The sequence below is a fragment of the Schistocerca serialis genome, chromosome 1, assembly GCF_023864345.2.
Source record: "Schistocerca serialis cubense isolate TAMUIC-IGC-003099 chromosome 1, iqSchSeri2.2, whole genome shotgun sequence".
Lineage (NCBI taxonomy): Eukaryota > Metazoa > Arthropoda > Insecta > Orthoptera > Acrididae > Schistocerca > Schistocerca serialis.
The window spans coordinates 1,082,840,214-1,082,863,724 of NC_064638.1; the positions used below are offsets into that span (position 1 = coordinate 1,082,840,214).

General features: G+C 42.2%; 1 protein-coding gene across 1 annotated transcript in view; it reads right to left on the reverse strand.

The window, feature by feature from the left end:
• Positions 1-1,542: 1,542 nt before the first annotated feature.
• The window catches only part of LOC126416024 (heat shock protein 68-like), an 82,043-nt gene continuing 60,074 nt past the window's right edge, over positions 1,543-23,511 (reverse strand). The window contains exon 2 of the mRNA XM_050083478.1: positions 1,543-6,557. Coding sequence (XP_049939435.1) covers positions 6,069-6,557 — 489 coding nt within the window. The 3' untranslated portion in view covers positions 1,543-6,068. The remainder of the gene's footprint in view (positions 6,558-23,511) is intronic.

The following is a 23,511-nucleotide window of genomic DNA, read 5'->3' on the forward strand; positions in this document are numbered from 1 at the left end:
TTCCTACAGAATGCCCACTCCTTCCAACAGTATTTCGTAATCATTACATTTTACATTAAATTTGGACTGAGCTGCGTAATTCGATGGCTAGTGGACATGTTTCAGAGACATGTATCAGGGATTCAGTCGTCAGTCCGCCCTAAAATTTTTCTTATTAATGCCAAAAATGACGAGTTGTACTGTCATTCGAAATTCACTTTAAATATAAATCTTCCTATAAATGTGTGGGTAAATCCGTTCAAAGGTTCTCAGAAGGTCCCACACCTCCGATAGGATCACAAATAGCAAAGCGCTGCGATGTGCAAACCAACCTTCGGGTTGGAGAAAGATTTTCTTTTGCATTGATATATATGGTAAAATAAATGTTACACAAGTTTTCCACTGTTTTATTACAATTCGTGTTCCTTCATGTATTCACATTTATCAGTCAAAACCTGAAGAAAGTAGTAACATCACCACACAACAGCAGTCTGTGAAAGTGATACAGTTATGTTGCAAAGATTAAATCACTATATCTTCTAGAACAACTTGTCTATCGATTAACTGCATTTTCTTAGTTACTCTCTCTACAAACAGCCAAGGTATCAGCTGCAGTACGATAACGCCGGAAGTTCTAAAGTATCTTGACTCGTCATGTCAGAAGCACTGCAAGTTCAGTTTACTTAAATCACAGGAACCAAGTTGACCTTTCCTTCCTAAAATAAGATGAAACAAAATAGAAAATGTGTAATAAAATTTAAACTTTCATGTGTACACAAACAGTGAAGCAAGATAATCCTACGGTACATTTCTGTCGAACATGGCGAATCATTTACTCGGTTGTTTCTAGAATCAGAAAACTCATATGAAGGTCACTGGTGTATTCATATTAGCACTATTTTTTCATGCCCCTTATAAACTTCTTTATGTATAATTCTAATAAACGAATATGAATTTTAACAATGCTATTGCAAATTCTGTTCAACTACATTCAGTCTACATCGATACCTACATTGAGAATACGAACTGACGTGTATAAGTAGCTATTGTGTCACACTTTTATAAAGCAGAAATGTTGCCTTGCTTGCTTGTAGAACACTTAGTGCTGTTAAGTACAACTGAGAACTGAAACGCATACTTCAAATTATATCTCCAAATCGACTGTACATAATTCAGAGAAGACAGGCGTCGTAGTACCATTATTATCAAAAAATTTTCCACAGCATTCATGGACGGAACATTAAGAGTACAGACTATTTTCTCCTTTTCAAGCTCCCTGTTTGAAGTCTGCAGTCCACAATACCGACAAAATCAAACATTTGTTAAAAACGAATATTTTATGTACAAAACATTAGGCGTACTTATGCGAATTTTAATTGTAATCGAAATTCCATATTTCATGAGTAACTTAGTTTTCCACACGCTTCACCAATTTGCTGTGAAGCAGTGCAGTTACTTGTAGTCCTTCATTAGACGTTAAATATATTATTAGTTCTAGAACTGTTCCTCATACGTTATAGGTCATATTTTCCACGGAAATGCGGGGATAATAAGCCAAATATGTAACTTTCATAAACAAATTTTGTTGCAGTCATACAGGATCTACATTAGCGAAATTGCTAAACTTATTATAAAACCATATACACATGCAGATACCACATCATCGAAATCTCTGTAATTACGTTTTCAACATAATTTACAACACTTTAGGTTAAAAGCAGTTTTATTCCATAGGTCCCAGTTTGTGATTTTAAGTTCAACTCTCACTAAGTACAAGGCGAAAAGTGGCTTTCCATATTACTCACATTTTGCAAGAGAATAGTAACATTATAAAGTAACGTAGACAAATAAACATGAAAAACATAATGGCTCAATGAATATAAACTTGATTGTTGATATTTAGCACATGTTTATGTAAGTATGGCACACTATCCGGTAATCTTCCTTATACATCATTAATCGACAGGTAATTTTATGTTTATAATCACTGTGTCAATTAATGAACTCAATTATGTCGTTCACAGTGATAACATAAAATTACTCAACAAATGAAACTTATGAAGAATCACAAGAGAAACATTACTATTCTACAACGCTAGTGAGCTCGAAAATGATCGAAGCTGTAATAGGAACAAACTAAACACTGTAGCTAGTCACAGTCTACTGAAACAACTTCACACGACTCTCTTCGATGCTTAATTCTTTGCCACCTGTAGAAAGTAGTGTGTTATTCGTCAAACTGATGTGAAATCTAGCCAGATGAAATGAGCACTTGTTAGGACATACTGACATTTGACTCTTACGGAAGGAAACCGAAGGAGTTACTTGTCCCACAAAGAGAAATAAAAAATGAGGTGAGATGCAGATGTCTTCGGCATACTGGTAGTGAAATAACGCTCCTGCGGTTCGTAGTAAGCAATGGATAACACGTTTCTTTAAGTAATTTCCATCGTTTTATCTTGCTTCATTAGTGATACAAAAAAATTTTCTTAAATTGAATGTTATACTTCACTATCGGAGATTACCCTGCATTGGAAGATTTTCTCCGGTGAGTTTCATCACCTAGATTAAGAAGCGTTAGATCTCTATATTTGTCTTTTCCTAATTTCCAGATACAAATTATACATTGTGTTTAAAATAAAAACTGTATTTGCTTCAAAATATCCTTTGATTACAGCATTTAAGAGGTTTACGACGAAATAAAATTCGCTATGATTACTAACCTTTGCCAAAATTGTTGAATGAATATCTCACAAAATAAAAAATGAAAATGAGAATTATGCCTTATATGACTCACGCTGCACAATGACACAAGCAGGAGTGTCACTATGTACTTCACGCAGAATGTAACTTGGCACTTCCCCTTGTGCATCCTGGGACCGGGAGAAGTTTAACAACTGATATACTTTGTATTGACAATATTTGGCGGTACGTGGTACTTTTTTTGCAACAAGCTTCTCATGTCCCCTGTATAACATTGTTTTACTGATTTTTACCTGTCTGTGTCCCTTCTGCTCTAGCAGTAACATATGTGCAAGTTAGTATTATATTACACCCGCTGTACGACGACTGTGTATGTGGGCGGAGGGACTCCATACATCCGCACTAAGTGCCGAGTGTGGGTAAAAACTGCATGTTGTCCCTATACGACAGTAATACCACCCACACTCCATGCCGATGGTATGCAAGCTAAATATCTGAAGCGCAACGCATTTATCAGCAGCACGAGAATAGTAACCGCCAACATGTCAGGATTCTCTGACATTATGAAAGGGTAGTATACTCCAGATTATTGCTCGTACGGTCATGTACCTTGTGGTACTTACTCTCACACAGATATTCCGCCTGGCGCTTTGTTGCTATAAATATAGCTTCGTAATTCACTCTACCGCTCCTGATGACGGAGGCTAGCCGACTAAAACATATAGTGCGGTGAATAAAATAAATCATAAAGGCATAGGTAGAACATTCCTCTTATTACTGCTGAATTTCGAGGTGAAAGAGTCGTCAACGTTCCATCTCGTCACGGAGGATACTTCCGTGAAACAGCATAAAGTCAAGAGATGGCAAGTGTGCACCGAAAATACGAATGTTTTGTAAAATTGATATCGATATTCACGCATTAATATTATCCAACTGGTATATCGATCCACCTCCTCGGTATAACGGGTCCTCGTAATTCTGCATTTGTTTTTCTTTTCCCTAAGTAATTGATGTAAGTACTCACTGTTATTCACCCACATTGCCAAATACTGTCTTTTCTGTTGTACTCTTCAGTTCAAATAAAGGGTGCTGCTGCAGCTACTTGCCTGTCTATTAAGGGAAAATTCCTTCATCTCTGTGAAAGGTACATTTTGCCGCGCGGGATTAGCCGAGCGGTCTCAGGCGCTGCAGTCATGGACTATGCGGCTGGCCCCGGCGGAGGTTCAAGTCCTCCCTCGGGTATGGGTGTGTGTCTTCGTCCTTAGGATAATTTAGGTTAAGTAGTGTGTAAGTTTAGGGTATGATGACCTTAGAAGTTAAGCCCCATAGGATTTCACACACAATTGAACACTCCTTCATCTCTCCATACTTTCTGTTCGTGCAAGCTTCGATCTCGCTTTGGAAATTTTGTACCTCGATTTCTCGCTGCTTTGTGATGTTTACCAACCTATACCTTTCTGCAGCCGTTTTGCTGTTATCTCTCTCGTATTTGTATTAATGTAAGTTCAATGTAATTAATTTGCCTTACAAATTTTCTTTTATTTAAAACAATTAAAGTCTGGACATATTTTTTCATAACAAACAAAACTTGTCAAAGCTTGAGCGAAACTAATGACAGACCTCTTACGGAACAAATTTAGATAAGAACATCTTTTCTTTTTGAAAGTAACAAAAAATTTTCACATAAAAGTCACTCATTTGGAAAAATGTATCAACAATCAAAGGAACGGAAACGTCGATTCACACTTCCTATAAGACCACAGCTGTAATATTACTTAGATGTTCTATGGAGATGTCAGCATACCAATTTTTGAGAAACGTTTTCCGTCTCTAATTAAGCCTCGAAACGCTTTATATGAACATGAGCCAGTAAATAGTGACTTCCTACGGTGTACAATATTGTGAGGTAGTGCTCATTTACCGTCCCGCCTCAGTTGTAAATTTTTAGTTAGTTTCGGTCACTTTCGTTCATGTTCAGATCTGAGGAGTTGCGTCACAAACCCGTCTTATCTGTCCAGAAGCAAATATCAGAGTACTGATACTACTCTTATATTTGGTTCTGAGTAGAGAAGATAGGCTGCTTACACAACTACTTACAAGGGAACCTCCCCATCGCACCCCCCTCAGATTTAGTTACAAGTTGGCACAATGGATAGGCCTTGAAAAACTGAACACAGATCAATGGGGATAACAGGAAGAAGTTGTGTGGAACTATGAAAAAAATAAGCAAAATCAACAAACTGAGTAGTCCACGCGCAAGATATGCAACATCAAGGATATTGTAAGCTCAAGAGCGCCGTGGTCCCGTGGTTAGCGTGAGCAGCTACGAAACCATCGGTCCTTAGATCAAGTCTTCCTTCGGGCGAAAAGTTTGATTTTTTTTATTTTCAGTTTATGTCACATCTTTTTTTGGGAGTGATTATCATATCCACAAGAAAACCAAAATCGGGCAAGGTAGAAGAATCCTTTAAGCCATTCGCCAAGTGTAAAAGTTAGGTGGGTCGACAACATATTCCTGTCATGTGACGCACATGCCGTCACCAGTGTCGCATAGAATATATCAGACGTGTTTTCCTGTGGAGGAATCGGTTGACGTATGACCTTGCGATTAAATGTTTTCGGTTGCCATTGGAGAGGCACGTCCTTTCGTCTAATAATCGCACAGTTTTGCGGTGCGGTCGCAAAACACACACACACTAAACTTATTACGGTTAACAGACACGCCAATGAACGAACGGACAGATCATAACTTTGCGAAAGTAAAGAAGTAAAGTTTTCACTCGACGGAAGACTTGAATCAAGGACCTCGCGTTCCGCAGCTGCTCACGCTAACCACGGGACCACGGCGCTCCTGAGCTCACACTACCCTTCATGTTGCCTATCTTGCACATGGACTACTCAGTTTGTATATTTTGTTTATTTTTTCATAGTTCCACACAACTTCTTCCTGTTTTCTCGATTGATCTGTGTTCAGTTTTTCAGGGCCTATCCACTGTGCCAACTTATAACTAAATCTGAAGGGGGTGCGATGGGGAGGTTCCCGTGTTAGATCTGACGATGATCCAGAGTGATCGAAACATGAAGTCTAATTAAAAATGTCCTGCTTGAGACATAACAATAAATGAGAATTGTCTTACATATCTATGCAGTTGCTGAATCTCTCAAGACTATTATGTGGAGTACAGTATAATTATCTTTTTGTACTATTGTCTTATGCAGTCTCAGTGGGCTCTAGCTTCAAATGTCCTTGCCGAGAAGCCGAAAAAAAAAAAAAAATAAAACAAGAAGAGGTAGTCAGCCTCCTCCAAACTTCAGTCTCTCCTACAGGACGTGCGTAACGCTATCGATAGTAGTGGCGCCGTCGATGTATCGATTCGCCTGCGCGCTCAGTCGACCTCCTCGATGACGGGCCCGTCCTGCTGCTGCTGCCGGCCGCCGTAGCCGCCGCGGCCGCCGCCGCCGCCGGCCTGCTGGTGCAGCCGCGACATGAGCGGCGCGCACAGTGCCCGCACGTCGCGCAGGCGCTGCTCGTAGTCGGCGCGGTCTGCGCCGGGGTGCGCGTCCAGCCAGCGCAGCGCGTCGTCGCAGGCGTCCCTGGCGCGCCGGCGCTCCGCGTCGGGCAGCCTGGAGCCGGCGTCGTCGAGCGCCTGGCGCGCGCCGTACACGTAGCCCTCGAGGCGGTTGCGCGCGGCCACGCGCTCGCGCTGGCGCTCGTCCTCGGCGCGGTAGCGCTCCGCGTCCGCCAGCATGCGCTCGATCTCCGCCTTGGACAGCCGGCCCTTGTCGTTGCGGATGGTGATGTTGCGCGAGTGGCCCGTGCTCTCGTCGCGCGCCGACACGTTCAGGATGCCGTTCGCGTCGATGTCGAACGTCACCTGCAACAGTGCCACAGAGGAGCAAGTTATTTCACGAAGTACTACTCTTATTACATTTATACTCCTCTGTTCACCATAAGAAGAGTGACAGTGAGCCGTGTTGGGCTTATGCGTTGATTTAAACCTTGGTTCTGTAGTGTCGCGGAATAGTAAAGAGTTGGAAACGTGGAATATTGTCAAAATTTCGTTGCCTATGCCGACCTCGGTGAAGATCAGTTTGGATTCCGCAGAAATGTTGGAACACGTGAGGCAATACTGACCCTACGACTTATCTTAGAAATTAGATTAAGGAAAGGCAAACCTACGTTTCTAGCATTTGTAGACTTAGAGAAAGTTTTTCACAATGTTGACTGGAATACTCTCTTTCAAATTCTAAAGATGGCAGGGGTAAAATACAGGAAGCGAAATGCTATTTACAATTTGTACAGAAACCAGATGGCAGTTGTAAGAGTCGAGGGGCATGAAAGGGAAGCAGCGGCTGGGGAGGGAGTGAGACAGGGTTGTAGCCTCTCCCCGATGTTATTCAATCTGTATATTGAGCAAGCAGTAAAGGAAACAAAAGAAAAGTTCGGAGTAGGTATTAAAATCCATGGAGAAGAAATAGAAATGTTGCGGTTCGCCGATGACGTTGTAATTCTGTCAGAGACAGCAAAGGACTTGGAAGAGCAGTTGAACGGAATGGACAGTGTCTTGAAAGGAGGATATAAGATGAACATCAACAAAACCAAAACGAGGATAATAGAATGTAGTCGAATTAAGTTGGGTGATGCTGAGGGAATTAGATTAGCAAATGAGACATTTACAGTAGTAAAGGAGTTTTGCTATTTGGGGAGCAAAATAACTGATTACGGTCGAAGTAGAGAGAATACAAAATGTAGACTGGCAATGGCAAGGAAAGCGTTTCTGAAGAAGAGAAATTTGTTAACATCGAGTATAGATTTAAGTGTCAGGAAATCGTTTCTGAAAGTGTTTTTGTGGAGTGTAGCCACGTATGGAAGTGAAACATGGACGATAAATAGTTTAGATAAGAAGAGAATAGGAGCTGCCGAAATGTGGTGCTACAGAAGAATGCTAAAGATTAGATGGGTAGATCACATAACTAATAAGGAGGTATTGAATAGGATTGGGGAGAAGAGGAGTTTGTGGCACAACTTGACTAGAAGAAGGGATCGGTTGGTAGGGCATATTCTGAGGCATCAAGGGATCACAAATTTAGCATTGGAGGGCAGCGTGGAGGGTAAAAATCGTAGAGGGAGACCAAGAGATGAATACACTAAACAGATTCAGAAGGATGTAGGTTGCATTAAGTACTGGATAGAGTAGCATGGAGAGCTGCATCAAACCAGTCTCAGGACTGAAGACAACAACAACAAACATGCCGAGTGCCAGAGGCAGTAGGTTAGCCAAGAGGTAAGAGAATTGCGCACGTATCGGAAGGCGGAAGGTGTCGTCACGCAGGGGCAATGGCCTGGTTACACACAACAGGCGAAAGAGAATTGCTTAGCACGTGGGTTTTGTTAGACGGAGGCTTGCGTACAGTGCAAGACAAAGGTATAGCGTCAGCTGTACTGCATTTCACAACTTCGCGTAAGTCTGCCGTAACAACACGTAACTCTGTCGCAAGAACACCTAAGGGGCGAGTACGAGAGATGAATCAGCAGTATAAGTGGAACGAATGCGTTTATTACAAACGAGCATGTCGTCAGGACGTCGCTCGTGCTTCCTTTAAATACACCAGCTTTGATAGCAACAAGACACTGGCAGTTAGACTTGCAGTTAGATGTGTACTGGGTCGCTGCAAGGAGCTCAGCTCGGTGATCGACATGTTAATCATTATTAAGGAGATGTTGCAGTAAGGGCAGCCCATCCAGCAGCTGACGTGAGGGGACAGTACCAGCTCTGGTCCTCTCTGCTGCTGCTGTCAATCATCAACACAGGATTAGCAGACATCGCGGCAGACTCGCTCGCAGCCAATGCTGACCACATCAGTGAGCTGTCGTCGAGATCGTGCGGAGCCTAGGCCCTGTGCATCCACCGTCACAACCGGGTGAGCCGACGACACTGGGGGATTGCAGCCCGTTCCACCGGTCCACCTCGGACGAGCCACCAGGAGGAGCAGGGAAGAAGACGGGGTGGGATAGAGTACACTCCGCACTACGAGAACGCTTCTCGTGCCGACAGCGCCGGGACTCCAACCCGGAGCCTCCTACGCGCAGCGGCTTGCTGTCCGCCGCCGAGCTGGCCGGCCAGCCGGATGCCGCCAGCCATGCGCGGCCGAAGTAAGGGCATTCCAACGCTACGTCACAGCACACGGCGCTGCGCTAGCAAGACTGGTGCGGCCCGGAGCTGGTGTCTCCAGTCCACCGTAGGCGACCGGGACCACTGGACCGCCTACAGTTCCTATTCTGTGTTTGGTTTCCCGCGGTTATTGCGATTATCCTGTTGTTCGCTCTCTCCGTGAGAGGCAGCAGTGGTGTGTATCGATATTCAGACCTTGTACTATCTTTGGTCTGGTATTCATAGTTTCCGGCTGTGCTGTGTGCGGGCAATCGGTCGGTTGGCTTGTATCGGCAGAAATCTCCGCGGGGCGTAGTTTGGCCGGGCCCAATGGTGGTCAGTACGAGTGCCGGAGTGTGTGGGGCTGTTCCCTTTGCTACGAGGTCCATGGCTCACCTACCCTGGACACGGAGTTTGAGTCTGGATTTAAATTACCAGTAAGTCAAGAGCGTTCAGATAGTGCCGTCTGGTTCTCGTTGTCAGTTGTTGGGACATTCCCGTGAGCCACAACGTCTGTGTTTGAGTTGGTGAAGGTTTAGCCACAGTCCGGTGGAGTCTAACTAGTTATCGGCAATTGAAGTGCACAGCGGAATTTCCTGCCTTGTGGCCATTAGCGTTCCAGTTACCTGTCCTGGCCGTGGACCTAAATTCATGCAGTGTCCTTCCACACCATGTTGTCACTGTCCAGCATGGTGTGTACTTTGACAGCTTAATGTATGCTTGGTTGTGGGCGTCCATGCCTTGTAGGTTGTGTGAGGTCGAGTGGAGCCCAAATTACCTTGTCGATGGGTCCGTTGACTGTCTGTTGGTTGGATTGTCATCGGATCGACGATGGTTGGGCCGACTGTCTGTCTGACCTGAGTGATGGTTAGTATTTCAAGTGCTGGCCGACCCTCAAAACTTCTGAGTGCCATTAGCTGCACTGCCATCTTATTTTCTGTTCTGTGTATCTGTGTGTATTTGTATGGCTCATAGCCGATGGTTTTGAATTAAAGTTGAATAGTTTTTAGTGGTGTTTTAAGTCATGGGCCTTCAGCCGTTTTAAAATTAAAATTAATTGCTTGTCAAGTGTTAGATTGTTTAGGGTCTTCAGCCTAATTTAAGATAAGGCTTTGTTGTTTAAATTTATTTTACCTTGAGTTTTAAGTCATGGGGCCTTCAGCCGCTTTTAAATTAAGGTTGTTGTTATTCAAGTGCTAGATTTTCGTGCCTTCAGCCAAATCATAGAACTTACTTAACGTGAGGCCTTCTGCTTTCAAACTATTCCCTTTGGCGTCTGAATTTTGAGTTAATGGCTTTTAGCCTTTTTTAAAAATTAAAGTGGTTGTGCCCTTAAGGCATAAGATTTTGTGGCCTATTCAGCCGATAACTAAATTCAAGAATTTGTACTGTAATGTTTGGTCAAATAAATAAAGTTATATGTGTTCGAGTGTAACTGACAGCAGCTCATTTTGGTCCCTTTCCACAATTCCAACTACCTGTCTTGTCCTGCGGGTTTAGCAGGGCGTCTCAGACAGAGTTAACGCTTAAATATACGCTTCCATAACTGATGATGTCGATGGCGTTTGTGGGGCGCTCAACTCCGAGGTCATCAGCGCCCGTAAAAGAGCCCCAACATTCACACAGTCCAATCTAGCCACTTTCACGAATGATGATGGTGATGGTTAAATGATGAGGACAACAAAGTCACCCAGTCTGCGGGCAGAGAAAGTCCCCAACCGGGCCGGGACTCGAACACGGGACCCCGGGATCCAGAGGTAGCAACACTAGCCACTAGACCACGAGCTGCGGATATAACTGAAGACATATGTACACACAACAGCGTGACCGTTTCCTACACATAAAAAAAAAACAAATACCTCGTAGGATTTCCCGGTGTAATAAGTCTTCAAAGTCTCTTTGGGTTTGCTGCCGGATCCTAAAATCGGCCCGATTCGATATTGTGGAGATCCAACTGTTCACCATCATTAGGAGAATGCTGCTGCTGCTGATGAGTCCCCCAGCGGGACCGATTAGCAGAAGCAGGATTCTCCTGAAGACGGCGAACAACTGGATCGCCGACATATCAGATCGAGATGTTTTTTGGACCCGGCAGCAAACCCGAAGAGACTCTGAAGAAAAACAAACACCGTTTACAACACATTTTAATTTATTGTATAAGCATGCACTGCATCATCCTAGCCGTCTGGCACAGCACTTGCAATACCCAGGTAGAGTAAATAAAAACAGCTTGTCTTTAAAACCGTCTACATCGTTTATTAAAATTTATTTATTTATTATGACGCTTCGTCAACTCTCCGTTCTCATTAGTCGTAGGTTTTACCAGTGACGCAGAAACACTTTAATAAATAAATATATTTTAATAAACGCTCTAGACGATTTTGTGCACAAAACATTGACACTAATGCAGACTCTTCAGGAAACTGTTCCAGTTTTTGGGCGGGTTAAATATTAACAGACCTCGGAGACTTGATTTCCTATCCAAGATCAGAGCGTGTAAGGTAAAGACAACCTTCCACCAGCAGGGATTCGTGATTTATTTGAATTCGCAACATTAGGGGTAGCGTCTTTGATTGCTAATCAAAACGTCCTCGGTCGTGATTTCGAACCGTGGCCCACTTAAATTTCAAAAAAAATATCATCAACAGTGGTGGCGGAAGACTTCCGCCGTAAGAAGTCACCCTCATTCTGCCAACGTCCTTGGGAAAGAAGGCGGAGAATCGGACAGAGGCTCAGCTCATCCTCTTGCCACTGGCGTGCGAAACTGTCCCTAAGGGCGGGAGAATCAGCAATGATCAACGGCAGGAGAATGCAGAAGGCAATGGAAAACACTGCATTAAAGACACATAACGTCTATTCACGCCATGGGATATGTAATTGAAAACGTGTCATGATGAAACCTCAGATGTTCAAATGTGTGTAAATTCGTAAGGGACCAACCTTCTGAAGTCATCGGTCCCTAGACTTACACACTACTTAAACTAACTTAACGCTAAGGACAACACGCCCACCCATGCCCTACGGAGATTCCAGAATAGCCCAATTTCGGATATCCAGGAGGGAATAGCCAAAGCGGAGGTGCCCATAAGAAAAAGACTAAATAACCAAAGAAAGGACATTGTTCTACGAGACGGGACGTAGAAATTGAACGTGGTTGGGAAACCAGAAAGTTTGAAAAGTGAAATGATAAGGCTTAAGCAAGAATTAGTGTGTGGGGGGGGGGGGGGGGGCGGTTTGGGGAAAGAAGACAAGGATTTGTGGTCGGATAACATAGGGTAATGTCAACAACAGCATAATAATGGTACAAAGGGACTAGTATTCGTTATGAATAAGAAGGTAAGGCAGAGGGTGAGTTACTGTCAACACTTCAGTGGTAGTACTGTTCTCAACAGAATGAAAAGCAACACCGACAACATCAATTCACGTATACATGCCGATTTCGTAGTCTCAAGATGAAGAGACAGAAAAGTATATGAGGATACTGAAAGGGTAATACAGTACGTAAAGGAAGATGAAAATCTCATAGTCGTGAGGAACTGGAATGCAATTGTAGGGGAAGTAGCAGAAGAAAATGTTACAGGAAAATATGGGCATGGGACAAGGAATGAGAGAGGAGAAAGACTAATTGAGTTCTATAATAAATTTCTGCCAGTAATAGCGAATACTCTGTCCAAGAATCACAAGAGGAGGAGGTATAATGGGAAAAGACTGGGTGATATGGGAAGGTGTCAGTTAGATTACATCGTGGTCACACAGAGATTCCGAAATCAGATTCTAGACTGTAAGGCGGATCCAGGAGCAGATATAGACTCAGATCACAATTTAGTAGTAATGGCAAGTAGGCCGAAGTTCAGGAGATTACTCAGGAAGAATCAATACGCAAAGAAGTGGGATACAGAAGTACTAGGGGATGACGGGACACGCTTGAACTTGTCTAAGGTGGTAGACTAAACAGTAAGGAATAGCTCATCAGGCAGTGCAGTTGAAATGGAATGGTCCTCTCTAAAAAGGCAACCACAGAAGTTGGATGGAAAAACATAGGTACGGATAAGTGTAACTGAGAAGAAACCATGGGTAACACAAGAAATATTTCAGTTGGTCGATGAAAGGCGGAAGTACAAACAAATTCAAGGAAATATAGGAATACATAAATGAGTAATAAATAAATAAATAAATAATAGAATAAGTAGCAAGTACATGGAAGCTAAGCCGAAACGGTTGCATGAAAAACGGAAGAAATCGAAAAGAAATGATTGACGGAAAGACTCACTCAGCACACAGAAAAGTAAAACACCAAAAAAAACTTCCTTGAAATTAAGAGCAAGGGCGGTAACATTAAGAGTGCTATGGGAATTCCATTGTTAAATGCAAAGGAGAGAGCAGATAGGTGGAAAGAGTACACTGGGGGCCTCTTTGAAGGGGAATAATTGTCTGTTGGTATTATACGAGAAGAAGCAGTAGTCGATATAGAAAGGATAAGGGATCCAGTATTAGAATAAGAATTTAGAAGAGCTTTGGAATACTTATGAGAGAATAAGGCAGGAGGGCTACGTAGCATTCAATCACAATTTCTAAAATCACCCGCTGAAATAACAAACAAAACTACTATTCACACTGATGTGTAAACTGTATGAGTCTGGCGATGTACCATCCGACTTTCGGAAAAACGTAGTCAACACAATTTCGAGGATTGCAATAGCCGACAAGAGCGAGAACCATCTCACAATCAGCCTAACAGCTCATCCATCAAAGTTGCTGAGCGGAGAAATATGCAAAACAATGGGAAAGAAATCTGGCGATGTGTTATGATTAGTATTTTGAATTTAGGAAAGGTAAGGCACCAGAGAGGCAATTGTGACATAGCAGTTGATAATGGAAGCAAGACTGAAGAAAAATGAAAGCACCCTCATAGGATTTGTTGACCCGGAAAAAGCGTTCGACAATGTAAAATGTTACAATTTGTTCGAAATTTTGAGAAAAATATGGGTAAGCTATGGGGAAAGACTGGTAACGTACAATACGGACAAGAACCATGGAGGAATAAAAAAAGTGGAAGAGGAAGAACAAAATGCTCGGATTAAGAAGAGCGTAAGCCAAGGATGTAGTCTTTCGCTCCCACTGTTCAGTCTATACATCGAGAAGCAATGACAGAAATAAAAGAAAGGTTCAAGAATGCAATTAAAATTCAAGGTGAAACGATATCAATGATAAGATTCGCTGTTGATACTGCTATCCTCACTGGAAGTGGAGAAGACTTAAAGGATCCGCCGAATGGAATGAACAGTCTAATGAGTACGGGGTATGGATTGAGAGTAAATCGAAGAAAGACGAAAATAATGAGAATTAGCAGAAATAACAACAGCGAGAAACTTAACATCGTGGCTGATGATCACGAAGCAGACAAAATTAAGGAATTCTGATACATAGGTAGCAAAATAATCCATGACAGTTGGAGCAAGAAGGACATCAAAAGCACGCACTACCACCGGCAAAAAGGGCATTCCTGGCAAAGAGAAGTCTACTACTATCAAACGCAGGTCTTAGTTTGAAGAAGAAATTTTCGAGAATGTACATTTGGAGCACAGCACTGGATGGTAGTGAAAGATGGACTGTGGGAAAACCGGAACAGAACAGAATCGAAGCATTTGAGATGTGGTGTCACAGGAGAATGTTGAAAATTAAGTGGACTGATAGAGTACGGAGCTAGGAGATGCTGTGCAGAATCGGAGAGGAAAGGAATATGTGGAAAACATTGACAAGAAGAAGGGACAAGGTGATGGAATATGTATTAAGACATCAGGGAACGACTTCCATGGTACTATAAGGAGCTGTAGAGGAAGACAGAGATTGGAACGCATTCAGCAAGTAATTGAGGACGTAGGTTGCGAGTGCTACTCTGAGATGAATATGTTGGCACAGAAGAGGAATTCGCGGCGGACCGCATCAAACCAGTTAGAAAACCGATGACTCTAAATAAATAAATAATAAAATTCTGGCTTTACACAAACATAGGTAATGTGATACCTCTGCAATGGAGCGACCTTCGCCAATTCACAGCGCAAGCGGCTCAGGAGAAACCACGACCCCTTGGAGGGAGCACCTGATTTGTGGACACTGGAGCCATTCTACAGCCACACAGGGGGTAGGCGGGAGGAAGCCTCGCCTCGCTTAAGAATGGACACCTCGCGAAGACTCTAGTGGGCAATGAGAATCGTGCCAAAACTGATAGAGCCCTGCAGACACTGGGACGCAGTCACAAAAGCATCAATTCTGCTGGCTTGCAGTGGCCTTTTTTACCTGTCTTAGAAAGCAAGATTATGTCGACCATTCCAGCTCCCCACAGGCACTGGGATGGAGCATGAATAAAGCGCCAAGAATTCGCAAAGGAAGTTGCTTGAAAATAAAGAACAGCAAAAGAAGTAAGCCTGCTTAAAAAAACGTTTTATGGCCAGTAAGGACATTCTATGTAAATCCAGACTCGAGCAGATTCTCCGACGGAACACGAACGTGGGATTGGCCAGGTGTGACGCAGAGACTGTCGTCCACAAGGAAGAGTTCTGTGGCTGCTTTCACAACAGCTCAGGAATCCAAAACAACATCGAACAACATGTGTGAGCAACGCTTGGAAAGCCTAGGCAGTGAAATCTTGAGAAAGATGCCATTTCCCAAGTCACACAGCAGCCCTTGCAGTATAGAGCACTTCCTCCCTGCACTGGGAGCCGTGGTCATGAAACAGCGATCAGTTACTGGGCAGCGTTGCAAATATATTCCGCCAATGACAACGTCGAGACGAGAAAAATTTCGAAGAGTCGTTGAGGAATGGATGAGGAGCGAAGGAGAAAGTCGGTGAGACAGCACAGAAGCAAGGTGACATGGCGTCTCTTCCATCCATCGCCAGCATCCACCTTCATAATCGGGAAAACCCTGTTCGGCTGCGCGAACGTACGGAGACCTTTCAACGTGGAGACCAATCTAGGCTGTCGCTGCACGGGCGCGGCACATCGACGAGAACTCCCGACTCAGCCACACGGCTAAGAATTAAATCAAGACCCTAAGCTGTCGACAGGCGTTGATATACATCAACGGGGACAGTCGAAAATGTGTGCCCCGACCGGGAATCGAACCCGGGATCTCCTGCTTACACGGCAGACGCTCTATCTATCTGACCCACCGAGGGCACAGAAAATAGTGGGACTGCAGGGATTTATCCCATACACGCTCCCCGTGAGACCCATTTCCCCAACTTAATATCTACACACTACATTCGTAGTGCCCCTGCCCATTACACTCATTATTCGCCACACACCGTCAGGTGGCTTGCGGAGTATGGATGTAGATGTAGATGTAGTTAATCTTACCGAGTCCCGTAAGAGTTTCGGCAATGCGTGTGCATCCAGCACAGGAGGAGAAGGTCAATGGCCGGTTAGCCTTAACTATATATGAAGATGGTATATGATCTGTCGGACATGTCCGAAAGAGCAGATGCCATCTTCACACTGCTAAGAGGCGACACATCGTCTTGGCACAGCGGTTGGCGCCGTCTTGACGATACGGCAAACGTCTATGAAGAATGGTGAGATGATTAAAAAAATGGCTCTGAGCACTATGGGATTTTATATCTAAGGTCATCAGTCCCCTAGACTTAGAACTACTAAAATCTAACTAACCTAAGGATATCACACACATCCATGCCCGAGGCAGGATTCGAACCTGCGACCGTAGCAGTCGCGCGGTTGCGGACTGAAGCGCCTAGAACCTCTTGGTCACACCGGCCGGCTGAGATGATTCATTCTTCCCTTCTTCCCCATAATAATTGAGTCTTGTCCATGCCCAGTCAAATTAGCCCTGAGTTTGTAATACTTTTGTTTCTTTTTGTGTAAAAGTTACTAAAATTAATGCAGTCGTGTAATGCTTTATTCATATAAACAAACTGTTCCACTCGTTTATCAATCTCATAACCGTTTCCCTTTTCGATATCACTTAATTAGTGATGTTATTTAATTGTCGATTCCCAACGTGGAGAAATGTAATTAGTAATCTGTGAGACATTTTATGCAAGAGATCAAATATTACAGATTTACTACATTTTTGGCCCACCGGTGGGGCGCTCTCATTGGTAATTACCATGCATGTGATATCATAAAAAAGTTTTCCTCATTTACTACATTTTTGGCGTCCAATGCGGGACGATCTCATTATTCATCTACATGTAATTTGATGTACGATGCGAGAACTTCTCCCGATTCGCTATAATAAAGAGCTGTCAAATGAAACCGAGTCAGGAGGAAAATAAAAAAAAGTAAACTGTTCGTTATTTCAAAAGTAATCGCCATAACTTGTAACACCATAGCTCTAATACTCTACTGATATATTTTGCTTTTGTTTTATTCAATATTACATCATTGAGCTTCTGTAAATATGTTTGATTGAATAGATAACACAAAATTGTATACTGCTTTCTTTATACAAACTTTGATGTCATGGTTTGGTTCAATGCAAAGTAGTGTATCTTTCATTTAAACTCTTTGTCCCATTTGGAGGGAACAAAACTTACTGTATATGATTGTAATTCTGTGTGAATAATTTTTTGTAGGAATGTCAATATGTGTAAATGTTTTGTTTTATTTAATGCATTTGGTTGCTGTTATGTAAACTGCTATTCCTCACTTAGGGCTCTTAGTTATTCTTTATGTAAAAGTTGTTGGGGTTCCCCTCGGGAACGGAACTGTGTAGCGCGCGCAAATTGTGGCTGGCCTATGTAAAAAGGGTGGAACTGATAGTCAGTCGGGGACGAGCTAAGAGTCGGGGACGAGCCACCAGTCGGGGATGAGCTACGAGTCCGTGCACTGCCATGTAAAAGATGCATATTGTGCTGATTCCGAGAGAGGCTTTTCCTGCTTCTTTCCAAGGCCTCGGATGGATGGATAAATAGCTGGAAATATTCTGGAATTTGTATCTATCATCGTCACCAAGAAATGACCGAGTCCAGCAATTCTGCCTGCAATTCCACCTACCAACATGCAGTTGCCACCACATTGCGCAATCATTGGAACGTAATACTATAATGATGTACAGTGAAGGATCAGCTTAATGGATGTGCTAATGTGCTGAAATATAAGGTAATTTATATCTGAATTTATGTACCTACCTTGATTTTTCTCCTCATCATAACACCTCTCAGGGTCCTCTCCGTTTGAACTAAAGTGATTACCGAGTGTCCTTACTGAAACTACATTAAAACCCAGTTTTCTAATTAATGCCTCTTGAACAGGGTAAAGAGAAAGGTAAAGTTAATGTGGCAAGAGAGTGAGCTAAAGTTAATGATGCTTGCTGAAATAATTTTCCTAGTATAACTGCTTATTAATGTGTTGTTGCCAACTTCAAATTAAAATTTCTCAAGACTGAGGCTTATAAAGTTTTGCTTAGTAAATGATCACATTACTGCCTGTTGTTAATCGCAGAAAGTGAGTCAGTATCTTACATAAATGTTAATTTTATGTCTCACGGTAGTAAAAGTGGAAAACTGCATAGTAGGAAATTATATGTTCATGATTACTAAGTGTTTGTCTCTCTTGTGTATTATAAGTGCATATTAACAGTATAACAGGATCCACAGTTTGTCTAGTGTGCTAATGCTAGGTAACAAACAACAGAAAGATCTCTATTTATGAAAACCATAATCTATTTATTAGAAAGACAGCGATAAATTACCTGTCAGTGAATTTCAACTAACTTTCATTTTAAATAGTAAAGTATTTAACTTGGAGAGACTTAACCTAAACCTATGTCCAATTTGTGATCCTAGAGGGAATGTTAATGGTAGTGTTATAAAGACCACTCAGTTTGTGTAAGCCCTGAAAGTGGTAGTGTTTTTCTGTACCTGTTATAATTTTGCAAATAGTTTGTGCTGCTCTAACTGTTAGTTTCAATCTTATCGTAAACATATGTATGTGTCAGAGTTCACTGCACTCGCGTGTGACAAAGTATAGGGTGTATTTATCCATTAAAGTTACTAATAACTATTTTCTTAAACGAGAATGTTAATCATTCTCTTGCCTAGTTAGGCTGGCGACCGGCTTCGTTATCCGTTAAACAGTGCAGATAGGCAATATTTTGTTTATCACTGTTTAAATATTTACGTAATTCTTACTTTCATTTCCGATAAGCCACCTCCGTTAGGAACAACACGGTCAACATAACAAAATTCCTCTCAGAGGGTAACACTGCTCTGTTGCTTTATACCATAATTGCTAAAACTAAATAGATTTACTTCAAAACCTGTTTCCAGCTTTAAGGTTATGGTACAGTAGTAGCAGACAGAAGTGTTATACGTGGCTTTTCCGTGACAGGACTATTTGTTCTGTTGGTGCATACTACTTAATAAACCAAACTTGGTATTTCATAGTATAAGCTACGTAAATGCTGCTGTTGTAGTGTTATAAACTGTTAATACATTTACCCCACTATGAGACAAGATAGTCAGTGCCATCTTGGAAAGACATTTGCGGTTGCCTACTGAGCCGTGATTGTACAAAGGCGTGGGCATCTTCGTCTCAAGCAAAGTGATTAGCACGAATGTCTATTTTCAGGGCCCCGGCAATATGGAAATTGCATCGGCAGAGATCGGGACTATATGGAGCATGTGTAAGGGCTTCCCAACGAAACATGCGCAGCGTACTCGGAATAACAAGCACCCCAGCTCCGGGATAATCAAGATTACCTTTTTATTCCACTGCAAGGGCCCCCGTTGCTCATTAACTTTCTGGAGCACGACACTACAACTCAAAGACCTTGTAAAAAATAACTAGACTCACTGACGGCGCTGCAGTCGCGGGATAATTTGAACCTTCAGCTGGACGCCATTATAGTGGTGGTAGTCTGATGTGTTGTGTAGTACTGTTGTTTATGAAGACCCTGATTCAACGTTGTATATTTGTTGGGGCGTACATACAGTATTTGTTACTCGTAATTCTACTGTCTGTACGTTCCAATCAAAAGAAGTACAATGGTGAAGAGTTGTGCAGCGATTAATTGTACAAATAAATTCGAGAAAGGAATGAATATTACATTTCACAGGTATGTGGATATTTTAAGTTGTTTTGTATGTCAGTGCACTTGTTTAGTAAATGTTTTTGTAACACGGTATTACCATAATGTCTGTGCATATATTTGCAGGTTTCCTTTCTCAAAACCACAGCTGTTACAAAAATGGTTACACGCTCTCAGGAGGCAAGATTTCCGACCGACACAATACCATTTTATATGTACCGATCATTTTGAAGAAAGTTGTTTCCTTGAAAATTACGTAAATCGCAGAAAGCTGAAAGATGATGCTGTTCCATCCATCTTTCGTTTTCCAGACCATATACAGCAGAAGATAAATTTTTCTTTGTGAACCACATTTTATTTTAACTATAAAAGTTGAGTTGCAAGCAACACGAAATTTGAGTTAGCAGGCTTTTTATCGTTATAAAATGCAACTGAATGTGTGTAATTGTAATTTGATTTCACAAATTCTCTCGATGGAACAGTTGTTGAGTTTTATTTATTATATGAAAAAACCACACATATAAACTGAAGTGTACATCTTCGAAAGTAAATATTGTGACTAATGCGATACTGGATGCCTGCCTGAAGTCTTGTTTGTTGTAGCTGGCTGATCGGTAGTGTTTTCATGGTCTAGGTTAGGTTGAAACTCGATAATTTGGCCGGCCGCGTTGGCCGAGCGGTTCTAGGCGCTTCAGTCCGGAACCGCGCGACTACTACGGTCGCAGGTTCGAATCCTGTCTCGGGCATGGATGTGTGTGATGTCCTTAGGTTAGTTAGGTTTAAGTAGTTCTAATGACCTCAGCTGTTACGTCCCATAGTACTCAGAGCCATTTGAACCATTTTTTTCGATAATTTGGTCGTGAGTTGCCAAAGCACTACGCCATATATAACGCACTTTTCGTCATAAAATCTAAAAGCAAGGTAGAGTCAGAAAATATCTATTAACATAGTGGGCAAATCTTCGAGTATTTTGATGCATTTTGCGTACATCTATCGTAAATGAACTACAAAAAATGCTAGGTGTCCAGTGGACAACTATTAGCTACGGCAGATTCCATGTACTACGTAACATAAATTCATAAACAGTGACTAATTGCTGTTTGTTCATAAATTAAAAACTATATTGTAGTAACGTATTTAAATGAGGCATTATGTTTGTGACCTAACTCTAGGGAAGGCATTTTATAACCAAAAGCGATGTATAAACATTCGAAATCAGTGCGTCAGTTTACCACTCTAATGGTCGCCGGTATAGCGTCCCCAGTGCCATATTACGAAAAGACAATATTTATAAAGAAGACATTCATAATTTGTAAGAGATTTTTTTTTCTCATGTAGCCTTAAAATAGTAATTTCTCTGTGTAGGTTTAGATTGCAAAGAAATAATTTATGACAGAATGATCTAAAGAGACGCCCAGTTACACTCTTTTGTTAATTTTTTAGTCGACTTCACTTCCTCTTTTGTCTTGAATGTGTCTAGAGGGACATCTTGCGTGTGCTGACGAATGTAAGCATATTTGTATGAGTTAAGCATATAATATACTGATTTAATATTATTGTTCACTTTTAATTTGTAAGAGGTGATCCCGATTTCATGTCCGCCTTCCTTGAATTAACCTGCATTCAAGTAATTTACAGCTCAACAATCGCAGCGGCCGATGCAGCCAACGACGCCATTACGTGGCGATATTAACTTATGAAAATTTAACGGAAGCTGAAAAACTCGCCCGCTATTAGCATAATATCAATTTTTCTCCACAGCCGCACGAAGTTGCAGAAATACTTAGCTTTAAGATTCTTATTTTCAGTACCATAGCCGAGACCCAGAGCCAGGACTCTGACTACAATACAATGGTTAACGGAGGTAAGAAAATACTCTCGCGCGTGTGTGGGCCGCAATTGTAATTAATAACTAAAGATCTTTTGCTTTAACGTCAACTGACTAGCCGAGGAAATTTATATGAAAAGTTTATTACATTGTTCAACTTAAATATCATTTTTATTAAGGCCCACCACGTAAGTCGGCAACAATCAAAAAATAATAATAACAATAACAATATATACATTAAATTACGACGGCCGACGGACGCGAGATTGGCGCCGCAACTTTGGGGCCCGATTAATATGATTCTATTGTAATGAATGTAATTATGTATGTGTCTAATTGTTGTAAAATATTAATGCTTGTATGAATTCTTTTACATGTACAACAACAAAACCACACCCTGAGGAGATCTGGAGAGGAAAAAGTGTAGAAAAGAAAAAGGATTGCGAGAAAGAAAAATAAGTAAGGTAAGGCCTATTGTGCAAGCATCCTGTGTAGCTCTGTGCGGAATATCGAACACATGTGCACATGAGATACCTTCGGTGTTTTGTGTATTTATGTGTTTATTTTTGGAGGGGATAATTAATCGTGTGTGTATCAGTGTTAAAGATTCGTCAGTGGCTTAAAGTGAATTTAGTATGGGTAAGATAGGACAACCTAAAGCATCCGTACCAGAAGAACAAAATTCTGTTAATATGGAAAGTGAGGATCATTTGCAATACGTAAACGAATCCCAAGCCACCGCCTCGGATAACATAATTTCCGGAGCGGGGGGCGAGGATCTGTGGACGGTGAATGACGCTCCACAGCAGAATGGGAATAGAGTAACAACTCCACTGCCTGGGCAGGGGGGCCAATCGAGTGCTAGATTAAGTGGGGCACCAGTATGCTCACCGCTTGCAGACCCATTTGCAGAATTTCTGCGCAGGTTAGAAGAAAGAGATAGGGAAAGAGATCAGAAACTGGCTCAGATGCTCCATGAGCAAGAGCAACAAAGAGAACTGAAAGAAAGGGAAAAGGAAAGAATGTCAGAACAGAGGGAAAAACAAAGAGACGAAAAACTGGCTCAGATGTTCCATGAGCAGGAGAAAAAATTAACGCAAAAGCTCATTGAGCAAGAGCAGCGTAGTGAAGCAAAACTCGACAGTATCCAAAGCGAACTTGCCGAGATGCGGGACGCGTGCAAAGAAATACCCGATCTTGTGCAAAGCTTAGCCGGAGAGATGCAAAAATTACAGATATCGCAGGCTAGGCTTGAAGACAATGTCCAGACTTTAACCAACCGCGTGGATAATGTGGAGATAGATGCACGGAAAAGTATTGACGCATATTTGGAAGTGCAAGCTCAAAAAGTAGAAAAAGAATTAAATGAATGGCTAGAAGTAAAGGATCGCGAGATATCTGCAAAGATTGAAAGCGATGTAAAAACAGCTGTAGAACAAGCGACTGCGGCCGCGAGTGTAAATATTGACGCTAGCGCTGCCGCACTACGTGCCGAATTAACACAGATCAAATCCCGTGTGACAGCGGAGTTGCCAAATTGGCAACAGGAGGTCGCGCGGAGACTGTCTGCGTTGGAAAGCAATGTAAACAGTGGCGGACAGATCATGAATCCGACTTCGCGTACTGATTACTGTAATAACGCTGACGGTAGGCAGGGTGCGAGTGCGCAACCGCAACCTAATGCGAATTATGAGCACGAACAACACGCGATACCGTGCAGCGCACATCACGAAGTGATGAATGTCCCAGAATGTAGCAATCAGATGTGCAAAAAAGAGGACAATGTAATAAAACACAGGA